The following is a 13,225-nucleotide window of genomic DNA, read 5'->3' on the forward strand; positions in this document are numbered from 1 at the left end:
ACTCTTGAATATCCTCAGATGTTAATGACAATGCTCCAACATTTACATCTTTGACAAGTGCAAGTGTGCCAGAAAACTCAGCTATTGGAACAACTGTACAAACTGTTGTGGCTACAGACCAAGATAGTGGTGTTAATAGTAAATTAACTTTTTTCTTATTTCTATTCAGTCAAATTACATTTTGGATATAATCAAATAAAATATAGTTTTCACTGTGTAAACCTTCATTAGTATATAATAAATATAACTTTATTGTAATAACAAATATTCATGAAATAAAATTACAAAACAAGTTATCATATCTACATCATGGAACACCACATTGTTAAGAGTTTTTAAAACCCTAAATTTGTTCTTAATGGCTAACACTGTTTATCTAGAGGAACTGGTGTATGATATAACAAGTGGCAACACAGGCAACAAGTTTTACATTGACCCAGTAAATGGCTATGTTGTTCTTCAGGACAAGCTGGACTATGAGACAACTAACTTGTATACTCTTGTCATCACTGTTAAAGTAGGACATTTTTATTACATTTTTTAGATACTTGATTCCAGTTAGATTCAATCATATATTGTAAAACTGGCTTTTAATTTCTCTTACACCACATTAACACTTGCATCATATATTCTATATATGCCTAGAAAAAAACTTGCAGCAAGTAAGTTTACAAATTCTGTGACATAACTTGTTGCGAATTTCTTTTTCTAGATGTGTATATAATACATGTCACACCTGTAAATGTGGTGTTACATTATATACATTTAAATAAATTGACAAAGTCATTAAAAAGTACACAAGACATATGAAAACCTACTTTTCATAAACATTAGGATAAAGGTACCCCATCACTAAGTGTGACTGGCACACTGACAGTGTCAGTGACAGATGTCAATGACAAGCCTCCAGTGTGTGCATCATCCCTGTACACATCTACCATAGCAGAAAATTCTATCAGCACATCAGTGACTACAATCTCATGCACAGACACAGAAACTGTTGGAACTGTTTCCTACAGCATTACATCAGGTACTGGATCAATTATTTTTGCTGCCATAACATACTGACCTGCTGAATTTTTCCTTTGTTTCTCTACTGTTGTACAAACTCTGTGGTCAATTTATTTACCAGGTGATACCAACAGCTACTTTACAATAGATACAGCAGGGGTTGTCTCAACATCAGCTAGTGCTAACATTGATTATGAAACAACTAGGTCTTATGTTCTGGTCATCACTGCATCAGATGGCATTCAGTCAGCAGTTACTAGAGTTCAGGTGAGAAATTCTTCTTTAGATATTACCACTGTACCTTATTTTCTTGACTTTTGTTCCTGCCTTTTTAGTATAAAAGTAAATCTGCCACTATACCAGTTACTTAATTTTCATTATTCAACCTGGATTGTAGAAAAAATGCATCACAAACTGAAAAAAACCCAGTAATTAATAGGCTAAACACCTTACAGAGTCATCCGCTATTCAAGAATTTTTTAAAACAAAATTTATAGTTTTTTTTGTTCTTTTAGATTACAGAATGCCTGATTGTTAGTTATAAAACTTAAACTATGACACATGTTTAAGATACTAATATTATAGTCTGTTGCCTAGGAATTTTTGTGCACTTGTTACAACCATGTACCATGTAATATTTCAACTATAAAAACCATGTCTGGTAACAATTTTTTCCAAATATCTGTTAATGTCCCACCCCCAGGTTACAGTTACAGATGTAAATGAAGCTGACCCACAGTTTAGTCCAGCTGGTCCATACACTGTGACAATGTCTGAATCCTCATCAATAGGAGACTCTGTTAAAACTCTTGCTGCCACTGATGCTGATACTTATGACTCTATCAGAGTTTTTTCCATCACTGCAGGAAATTCTGCTGCCAAATTTATGATAGATGCATCTTCTGGATTGATAAAGGTTTGATAGACCCCTAATAACAAATACACATTAAGATTTTTTTCACAGCCAAAGAAAGGAATTAATTAATTACAATTTTCAAGCAAAATATAATTAACAGAGAAAAAAAGGCATGCCAATTATTGTGCATTACATTTCGTTACCGTGCAATAAATGTTTTTATTTTCAAAAAGCAGCATCAAACATTATAGTGAAAAAGTGAGATAGACAGATCAGGCGTTTTTGGGTATATGGCACTATCACACAAGAAAAATTTCAGGAGCTTTTTGTCATAATAAACTGTAAAGGGTTAAGATTTTATGAAAGTCTAAAACTCAACAAAGTAACCAGCTTTTTTATTCTTGTCTTCAGCTACAAGGATTATTGGATCATGAAACTACAAGCTCTTATTCTCTAACTCTTAAAGTTGAAGATTCAGGAGGGAGATCATCCACTACAACATTAACTGTTAGTGTTGGTGATGTAAATGACAACAGTCCTGTGTGCAGTGACCAAACAGCAGCTGTCAGTGTAAATGAGGGAGTTAGCTCAGGAATATTGTACACACCAACCTGTTCTGATCTTGTAAGTTAATGAACAACTACTTAGTTTTTGTATACTTGTGTGTAGGTCCATATGGGATGTATGAGAAAATTTAGATTTACCAGAAAACTTTTTTTAATCTACCAGGATACAGTGGCCACTCCTACTCTTCTCTACTCCATGTCTACCAGTGATTCATCAATATCAATAGATACTAGCACAGGTATTTTCTTGTAGATTACTTACTGGTTACTTTCTTTTTCTACCTAAACAAAATATATTAACCTAACATATACACTCAGTTGTTTTCAATACCAGCATTGATCATCACTTTATTCCTCAGGAAAACTATCACTCAGTTCAGCTATGGACTATGAAACTCAAACAGTTCATGACATTGTGATCATTGTCAGTGACCAAGGGTCACCAGCAAAGACAACAACAATCAGTGTAAGAGTAAATGTCCAGCCTGTGAATGAATTTCCACCAGTGTTCACCTCCTCAGCCACCTATGGACCCTACAGTATTGCTGAGGACACAGCTCTTGGTAAACAACTAAGCAAGTAAAAAATATGGAATAAAAGCTTATGGAACAAAACATGTCTAATATGAGATGAATTCAATTTGCTTTCATAGGTACATCAATAGGCAAAGTCTCAGCCACTGATTCAGACATGGGCTTGAAACAAGGGACAGTCATATACAGCATTGTTGCTGGAGACACACAACAACAATTTGCTGTTGATGAGTCCACTGGTGTTATCAAGGTGGTCAGTTCATTGGACAGAGAGGCTAAAGCTACATATACCCTCACTCTAAGGGCAAAAGATGATGAATCGGGTTCAGGAAATGAAAAAAGTGGTAAGTATATATTATGCTATTGTCTGTCAAATGGAGTATTTAAACAGTGTAGGCCCAATTGTCTGTCTAATCGTCATTTTAATCTGAATAATTCAACTTTTCCATATATTGAGTTTTTGCCTCAAAACATCATTTTTATAAATTCCTTTATATGAATTTACTACTACTTAACCTTACACAATTAATGAGAAAAATTAAATTTATCAAGCGCTTTATCATTGATGGGATCCAAACTACGGCCCGCGGGCCGGATGCGGCCCGTGATGTCCTCTCATCCGGCCTGCGGAGATCTTTTTGTCCAAGGAAAAATCGTTTGTTGGTGATGGCTCATGCCTGGAAGAAACTGGCCCCCAATCTGAAATTTGATAGTTAATGCGGCCCTCCGATTGAAAAGTTTGGAGACCCCTGCATTAGACAGTTAATTATTTGACATTTCAATGTATTATTGTTATGGCTCCTTTTGGCTTGTGAGACAATGGGTGTGTGCCCAGAGATTATGATGTTATCATTGTCTTTTGGTGCTGGCTCTGATGTAACTGATCATGCCAAATCTGAATATTTTCCTTTTTGTCCCCTCAGTGGCAACCTCTGCCCTTTTTCCTTTAGCGATGAGGATGCCAGTCCACATAGTATGCCTCCACAATGCTATGTCTTGTTCTGCTCCCACATGTGTTTAATTTTGTCAGCTTGCCCTAGGTTCTGTTTGCAGACACCTCTGTTATTTAGTAGGGGTCTTCCCCTGGGTCTTGTACCATTGGTAATTCCCAACAGAGGATGTGTTTTGGGATTTGGCTATCAGCCATATGACAGATTTGACCCAGCCAACACAGTCTTCTCTGGGTTATCATTTCTTGAGCACTAAGAGGGTTGGCTTGCATCAAGATGTCTTGATTGGAGAATCAGTTTTCCCATGTGAAAACCATGGTGTATCATCGGTAGCACAAATAAAACTATTTCATGGTGCTTAAAATCTGCTTGTTGATTTTTATCTAAGCTCTAAGCACCTATTAGAGTAGTCAGCACTTTACTTTCTGTAGGTTACCCAGATTGAGAATGGATGGTAGCTGATCAGTGAAGTGAAAGTTCTCTCCCTGAGATGTAATCTCTGGCCTCCTACTTTAAGCCAATCAAGTTGGACTTAAAACCCATGATATTTCTCTTCCCGTATCAAATGAAGAGGTCATGGGTAGCCGATTTGTCATGATTTGTACCTCGACCTTGCCAGTATAGTCCAATGGAATGAAAAACAATACATTTGGTACCAATTCAGTTTGTAAGCTTTTAGCTGAGTTGTGTTAATTGGACAATCAAGTGTCTTTTGTGTTTATCTCTACCACCCTAGTGAATGTGTTATGCAGATATCCAATGGTGTTCAATTATTGTCTCTTGACTATGCATCATTCTTTATATTTTGGACAGTTTTAGCTGATTGACTTCGTATCATCAGAACATGCAGTTGTACTGTAGCTTGCCTGTTCCTCTCCTGTTTAGGAATATTACTGTCTATATTTTAAAATGTTTTATAATTCAGCTTTTGTGTGTTATTCATCATTTTTTTTTTAATTCCTCAGCTGATGCTACAGTGTATTTAACAATAACAGATGTGAATGACAACAGCCCCTTGTTTAACCCATCTGTGTACACAATAAATGTTTTAGAGTCAGCTCCCTTTAGTCCAGCAGCTGTATTGAAAACTTTAACAGTTCATGATGATGATGCAGGAACAAATGCTGCCACAACTATAACAATAATCTCAGGCAACAGTGAAAACAAGTTTTCCATTTCTGGTTGGTGCATTTTTTTATTAAATGATGTAAAGCTAATAATGTTATATTTTTGATTGATATCATGAAAATATCTTTAGTGCTTGCTACCATAACTAACATTTCTCTGACAGTAAAAAAACACTTTATCATTATTACAGGCAATGATGTAACATTAGTTGACCAGCTGGACTATGAAACAACAACTTCCTACGAACTGATTGTTCAAGTGGCTGATGGTGGAAGCCTTTCTCTTAAATCTACTGGACGTGTCTTGATTAATGTTCTGCCAGCTAATGACCAGGCACCTCTAATGACCACAGCTGATGAAGTAAAAAATATCCCAGAAGACACTTCAGTTGGGACATTAGTCTTTAAAGCAGTTGCAACTGGTAGATACAATACATTTTCTTTGTTTCTTATTTTGTGATCTGTTTTAACCCCTTAACGCCGACAGTCGCGTTTTCGCGACATACCGATTTAGCGCATAGCATTTGCGCATATGTACATTTATCCTACTGCTGTCGGTCGTTGTGTATTGGGTACATCCAGACGGTTGTATTGGTACCAGCGGTCACGTTGTCAAGTCGAAATTTATGACGTCACACTCTCTTGACTCACGCGCATCGTAATTTTTTTGACTTCGTGAATTCAGCCTACTTACATTGATTATTATTACTAAATAGGTGATCCGCTTCTGCTACAAAAAATACTAATAGCTTTATTATTCATTCTTTTATGTATATAAACAATATAAATCACATATGAGAATAATTTTGGAAGTTATCTGCTAATTACGGTTTGTCGTGTTTTCGCGACATCCGGCAATAAGACATAAAATGGAACTTGGGTGCCAAGCAGATATAACGAAATACGATGCATCGCCAAGCTGTCATTCATTCAAGTATGATTATAAATAAGTAAAGGATTTACAATATGGTCTTCGCCTATATATAAAACTGCACTTTAGAACGTTACGGACCATGTGGTAGGTGAAGTAGAGTTCACCTGTTTCATTGATATTAGCATATGGAGAGAGAGTGATGCTTGAATAGTGTGATCATGTTGCTGGGTACAATATAACGAATTTAGCTTTGAAATAGTATTGTATAATATTAGGAGAACATAAAAAACAAAATAGACAACAGGAAGTGAGGTGGTGGACCACTATCCTGGATACCACCAAATAAAGGTCTTCACAGTGACCTTGACAATAATTACATTGAGCATAGACCTACACCTCGTAATAAATACAGTAAGGTTGAGTGCTGACACACATACCCTTTGCAGTGCTATTGAATAACCACATTAGTGGCATTATACTGGCATTTAGTACCTACAGCAGTGTTATTGAGTACCCACATCTTCAGCACTGAGTACCAACATCAGTGACACTGAGCAACCACAGTTTGAGCAATAAGCACTCACAGCAGTGCTACTAAGTACCCACTGCTAAGGCTGAGTACCTATGTCAACGTTATCGATAACCAACAGCTCCAGCGCTGAGTACCCACAGCAGTGACACCAAGAACCTACTACAGTAACACTGAGTACCCACAGCTTCAAGAGTGAGTACCCACAGCTTCAGCACTAAGTACACATGGCTTCAACACTCAGTACCCACTGTTTCAGCACTGAGTACCCATAGCAGTGGCAATATGTAGCTACAGCACTGTGTTTGGTAATCAATATCAGAATCAGTTGAGAACAATAGCCGTAGCACGAATTGGAAACATAGGGTACCATCAACAATAGCAGTGAGTACCCACACCGGTGGCACTGAGTACCCACAGCAGTAACACTAAGTACCCACAGCAGCTGCATTGAGCATGGACGAATATACAATGGCTGAACACTGTCATTTAGGACATTATTTGTTCATGTGATTTGTGTGTATAGCAAATATAGGTCAAATGAGAAATATGCGTCTTTATTAGTTGACCTTGAATAAGAGTTCACGAAAATTACGTAACCGGGGACAACTAAGGCTCTACACATTGAAGGAAGTCCTTTCATATGTAGTGTGTTACTATAGTGTAGTAGAATTACGACAGCAAGACATTAAAATACCTATTCATAAGAGTTAGTCAGTGAGCAGGTGCAGCAGAGTTATGTAACTCTATGCCTGAGCTAATAAAATATAGTTTTCATGAGTTTTGCAAGTGATTCTACATCTCCTTGCATGTCCGTATGTTTAGTTTGTGATATTTTATTGTTTGTGCATGGATATTTAGAGAAACATGTGACAGTAAAAATAGTAAAATGACCCGGACTAAAAAAAAATTAAATTACTGTTTGGTCCATAAGTGCCTGATGTCGCGTTTTCGCGACATACCGTAATTATCATCAAAAATAAGTCAAAATTCAAAAACAACTATATACCTCAAATTCAGTGTCAGTATGATGAGAGAAAATCAGCACAAATAATTTTTTACACGCTTGGAACATAATTCAGGCATTAAGGGGTTAAATAAATTTAGGTTAAAGGAATCTTGTAATGAGAAAAAGTTACAAAATTTTGTTCAGGATGAAGCTGTTAGGAATTCATTAGTTCAGTTTATTTAAAATACTCATTTAAAATTTTGGCAAACCTTTTTAAAATATTTGTTCTCTTTAAAACTCACCAGATCTAGATGCAGGTGTGGATGGTATAATCACTTACAGTATAGCAAGTGGTGTGACTAACAATGAGTTTGTTATTGATGCCAACTCTGGTGAGGTCTTTGTTGGATCCCAGCTGGACTATGATACAACACCCAACACCTATGCAATGGTCATCAGAGCTACAGATGGTGCTGGGGCATCTGCTGCTACATCCACTGTGTCACTGAGCATTGTGCTGACAGACATCAATGACCATGTCCCACAGTTTAGTCTGACCATGTTTATTTTCAGCATCAAGGAAAATGTTGCCTCTGGCACATCTGTTGGAAAAGTTGTTGCCACAGACAAAGGTGATAATTAGTTTGGCAGTTCAAATGTTATTTTAATTATTATGCTTTATTTAATAAGGTAGTTAGATTACTTAATTACTAACTTTTTCTATGGTATATGTTATATTTGATCAGATTCTGGAGTAAATGGGGCCATCAGTTTTACCAAACTTGGAGGCAGTGGCCTGACTTACTTCAACATTGACAGCTCTACTGGAGTGGTCTCTACTGCTGCTACCATAGACTATGAAGCTTTTAAGGTATGTTGGCCTCAAAATTAGTCAATAGCCCCATTAAATATTTTTTAAATAATGTCAGTGTTATTAAAATAAATATGTTATAAAAACATGTTTAGTTTTTGTCTGATTTACTGAAGATTTATTGTATTTAAAAATTTTAGTATTTTCAGTAACTAAACAAGAATTTTTAAATTAAAAACTTTGCATGTCATTGTTTTGGGTATAAAGTGGGATTTTCAGAAGAGTACCATATCAAAGATTTTAAGTACAGCCATTCAATATTTGTAATACAAAAGCAAAACTTGAGTTCATAATTTATACTACATGAAAATTAAAAGAAAAATAGCATGGAACAGAAAAAAATATTGCAAATTTATTTCATTGATTTATAAATATTAAATTTTTTAAAATTTCTAGCTTCAATTTTTATTTTTTTATGGCCGATATGAAGCAAAATGGACAAAAACATGACTTTTTTCCATGTCAACCATAATGATGAAAGGATTTTTGTTAACTCATCGATATCCACCGGATGTTTAATTAATTTTTTAAAGAACTAATTCAAATTCTTTAATATTAAGTACTAATTTTCTGCACTATTTTATGCATATTATTTGTGTTCAGTTGGTTTGCAATCCTTAATAGTAGTAGGCCTATTAAACATTTAAATAGGGGAAAATATAGTAATTAAAAATGTATTATTAACAAGTTTTTATATAACTAAAAAGTAGAAAATAAATAATTTTTGTTTAATGTAAAAAAAAATGAACCACTATTTAAATAACAAAAATGAAAGTCTGGATATATATTGAATATCTTTATTAAATACTAAAATGTTATGAGTGGCCAACACTTTTCTTTTCAGTTACTTAAATAGTGGTTCATTATTATATATTTAAAGAATTTCATTTATTTTCTACCTTTTAGTGCATAATAATGTAATAACTTGTTAATAAAATTAAAGTTGTTTTTTTATTTCTTAATAAAGACAAAGTATTTGTATCTGCTATCATATTTAGAGTGACAAAAATCACGTCTATTTTAGGTATTTTTCCTGAGTGTGACAGCAACTGATGGTGGGAGTCCATCTTTTACATCCACTGGTCTAGTGAAAATCTTGGTGGAAAACATGAATGACAACAAACCAAGCATTGTGCCAGCAGACTTTGCTGTTATCATGTCAGAAAACAGTTTAGTTGGAGCCAGTGTACTGTCTTATTATGCTAGTGACATTGACACTGCCATTGGCAGCTTTAGTCTAGCAACAGCCAATTCTTACTTTCAGGTAGAATTTATTTTTTATAAACCTTTCTCTTGCACCACTCTAAAACAGTTTTATTAAATAATTTTTTGGCAAATAATTTCAGGTGAATTCAGCCAATGGAGATGTAACAACTAAGGCAACACTAGACAGAGAAACATTATCAAGGTTGGTTCAGTAACTAATAGCTTTACAGTTTAAGCATCAAAATACAAATATTTAATTTAAAAATGTTTCACTAAGAAAAATATTGTAAGAAAGTCAGAAACTTTAAAATGAATACCATAAACCCAACATGGCATGAGACTTTATCACTAACAATTATTCTTTTTTTTTTATAACTAACATAATCTTATTTCCAGCCATGTGATTTACATCCAAGTCATTGACCAAAGTACTTCAAGTGATCCCATTATTCAAACGTCTACAGCTACCCTGACTATTATAGTTGATGACATAAATGATAACCCCCCTGTCATCACTGGCACTTATTCTGTCTCTGTCCTTGAAAACTCTGTCATCAACACCTTGGTGCTGACCGTAACTGCCACTGACCTAGATGCTAATCAAAATGGACAATTGACCTACTCCATCACAGCAGGCAATACAGGCTCAGCTTTTAAAATTGATTCTACTGGAAGAGTTCAGGTGAGTCACTATAGAATATAAGTGAGAGTTTTAACCTCGCTTGTGTCATTGTAGATTATAGGTGAGATATTTGACCTCAGGCAGAGGCGTAGCGAGGGCGGGAGGTGCGGACCGCACCATTTGGAGGGGGGGGGGGGGGCACCAAGGCAAAAAATAGCAAAATATATAGAGAAAAATGAGAGTGTTTTAAGAGGTGCAAATCGAAAGTTTGAGGGGGGGGAGTGGAAATCGAAAGTTTGACGGGGGGGGGGGTGCATTTTGAAAATTGAAAGTTTGTCCCCGGGAAGTGTTGCTACGCCTCTGGGGGTGACACCATTAAGTGCCGCACCAGGTGACACCCGCCACTGACCTCAGGTGAGTCCGTTTAGAATAGTGGCATATTCATGGGGGTGCAGGAAGAGCAGTCGCTCCCCCTGCAAGCATTTTTAGAAGAGCGGCACCCTTTTTCAGAAAATAATTTATGGTTCGGCCAGGAGTCATATAAGCATGTGTAATTGATTGGCTAATGACACAAACTACATAAAAAGTGAGAGGCATCAGATGAACACTAACAACTATCCTAGAGGACCCAGATTTTGCAGCTGACATAACTCTCAGTTCTCAAAAAATCTGCAAGAAAATTTTAGAAATATTTAAAAGATTTATTTATTTTACAAATGGAGTTGGACTGAAACTATACATTAACCAAACCAAAGTTATGCAGCAAAATACATCTAGTCAAGGACCTATTAAAATAAACAACACATGAGTAGAGGAAGTAAAAGATTTCACATATCTAGGCAGTATAGTCAATTATGAAGGAGACTGCACTGCTGAAATTTAAACACGCATATCTAAAGCCAAACAAGGCTTTGCAAAAAACATGGCGATTGAAGAAAATCTCCTCCAAGACCTAATGCAGACTTTTCAATAGTAATGTCCTTAGCCTGCTTCTGTATGGCAGCAAATGCTGGAAAGTAACAACTGCTACCAGCAGATCACTGGACTATTTCCAAACTAAGTACTTGCAAAGGATAAAAGGTGTGCACTGGCCCAACACTATCTCCAACACTACTAGGAGAGATGGAAATGAAAGCAGTTTCCGAAATAATAAAAAAAAACAAGATGGCACTGGATGGGGCACAACCTAAGAATAAATTCAGTTTTTACTTTTATTGCTTTTATTAAATGCATATTTTTCTTTTCTCAGGTAGCAGCTGCTTTAGACAGAGAAACCACAGCAACTTACACGATAACAATTCGTGTCAGTGACAAGGGGACACCATCTTTGTCTGATCAAATAGATGCTGTCATTACAATAACAGATGTGAATGACAATGACCCAGTATTCTCCCTTGCTGCTTACACTTTTAATGTGAATGAAAACTCCAACACAGGCACAGCAGTTGGAACAGTCACAGCAACAGATGCTGACTCAGGTGTTAATGGAGCCTTGACCTACAGTTTTGACACCTTCACACTGGGGACATCTTCTCATTTTGCCATCAGTGGCTCTACAGGAGCCATAACTGTGGCCACAGCTGCTTTAGACAGGGAAACAATGTCTACTTATAGCATTTCGGTCAAGGTAAAAGATAATTTACTTTCAAAAAATGTTTATTTCAAAGATTCACGTCCATGTAATTGACTATTTAAAGCTAAGCTTTCCTTATCCAAAATCCATTCTGTTTTTATTGAAGCTATTTTGAAAATACTCTTACTAAACCTATATACATGATTTTTTTTCCCAAACTTTTATATTCAAAATAATCTTTTTATATTTGACCGTTTGTAAATTCCCATCCTATGAGTCAATTAATTTTTCCTTGCTCTCCTAGTTTGATTTTCTAACTCATTTGGACATTGGTTTAAAAAAATTAAATTCTATATAGCTTGTATAAAGCATTTAGATAAATACTATTTGACTAAAGTAAGTTAAAAAAAAGTGTCAGTTGCAGTGAATGGTGTAGTATCAGTCTGAGTAACTTCTCTGGCAAATTTTCATCTAGCCTAAATATAAAAATCACTACTTCAAGTATACCTTGTACATTTATGTACAAATACTGCATGCTGTTTTTGCAGGTGGTAGATTCAGGGACACCACTGTCCAGAACATCCTACACTGTTGTTACTGTCTACATTGATGACCTGAATGATAATGCCCCCATCTTCACCAAGACATCTTACAGTGGTAGTGTTAATGAGAACAGTGCCACATCAACTTCTATACTCAAGGTGTCAGCCACTGATGCTGATATCAACACCAATGCTGCCATCACTTACAGCATCAATACAGTTCTGTTGGATGGGGCTAATGCTAACACTTATCTTCAGGTTGGTCAAACTACACAATTTATTGCTTCTGTTAATATGGTTAAAATTATAAATCAGACCTTTGGGTCTCCACCACATTTAACAACTTTGTTTTTGTTCTCAGATTTCTTCATCAACTGGTGTGATCACACCAAAAACTTCCATTGACTATGAGACTATACAAAAAATAACATGCGTTGTGGTAGCAACAGATGGTGGGACCCCATCTTTAACTGGGACAACAACTGTAACAATAACAATACTAGACACCAATGATAATAGCCCTGTCTTTAGGTCAGTAAAATTATATAATATTTTTTTTGTCTTCTATTTAAAACCATTAGCCGACACAAAAGTAGAACATCACTTTAATAACACCAGGGCTTATGTTTATTTCTTCTCCAGTCCAACATTTTACAACACTGAAGTAGCCTACAGTGGTGACTGTGAGAGCACCATCACAACAGTAACAGCCACAGATGCTGACTCTGGCAATAATGGATTGATCTCTTACTCCCTACAGACCTCACTTTACAACTATTTGTTTACTGTTGATTCCAGCACAGGTAGTTTCAATAAAATAGTTTGAGCAATGCTGCTGTCTTTTTCAAATTGTAAAACATAATTTTAAATTTAAACATGATATTGTTTGGAGGTCAATACTGAATAAACTTATTTTATATATTGAAATTATGTAGCTTTTAATTTTTATCCTCTTGTTATGAGATAATATTTTGTTTTTGACTGATACTAATACTGAATAATATTAATATTGCTGA

General features: G+C 35.6%; 1 protein-coding gene across 1 annotated transcript in view; it reads left to right on the top strand.

The window, feature by feature from the left end:
* The window catches only part of LOC131949788 (protocadherin Fat 4), a 49,498-nt gene that overhangs the window by 30,274 nt on the left and 5,999 nt on the right, over window positions 1-13,225 (top strand). The window contains exons 42-61 of the mRNA XM_059311739.1: window positions 19-138; window positions 381-517; window positions 835-1,030; window positions 1,133-1,278; window positions 1,715-1,927; window positions 2,279-2,491; window positions 2,597-2,672; window positions 2,793-2,996; window positions 3,086-3,310; window positions 4,882-5,097; window positions 5,235-5,465; window positions 7,701-8,027; window positions 8,142-8,266; window positions 9,291-9,530; window positions 9,613-9,674; window positions 9,869-10,154; window positions 11,344-11,721; window positions 12,216-12,467; window positions 12,571-12,740; window positions 12,852-13,012. Coding sequence (XP_059167722.1) covers window positions 19-138; window positions 381-517; window positions 835-1,030; window positions 1,133-1,278; window positions 1,715-1,927; window positions 2,279-2,491; window positions 2,597-2,672; window positions 2,793-2,996; window positions 3,086-3,310; window positions 4,882-5,097; window positions 5,235-5,465; window positions 7,701-8,027; window positions 8,142-8,266; window positions 9,291-9,530; window positions 9,613-9,674; window positions 9,869-10,154; window positions 11,344-11,721; window positions 12,216-12,467; window positions 12,571-12,740; window positions 12,852-13,012 — 3,978 coding nt within the window. The remainder of the gene's footprint in view (window positions 1-18; window positions 139-380; window positions 518-834; window positions 1,031-1,132; window positions 1,279-1,714; window positions 1,928-2,278; window positions 2,492-2,596; window positions 2,673-2,792; window positions 2,997-3,085; window positions 3,311-4,881; window positions 5,098-5,234; window positions 5,466-7,700; window positions 8,028-8,141; window positions 8,267-9,290; window positions 9,531-9,612; window positions 9,675-9,868; window positions 10,155-11,343; window positions 11,722-12,215; window positions 12,468-12,570; window positions 12,741-12,851; window positions 13,013-13,225) is intronic.

Source organism: Physella acuta, unplaced genomic scaffold (genome assembly GCF_028476545.2).
Source record: "Physella acuta isolate Inbredline_101_S28 unplaced genomic scaffold, ASM2847654v3 ptg000714l, whole genome shotgun sequence".
NCBI classification, from domain to species: Eukaryota; Metazoa; Mollusca; class Gastropoda; family Physidae; genus Physella; species Physella acuta.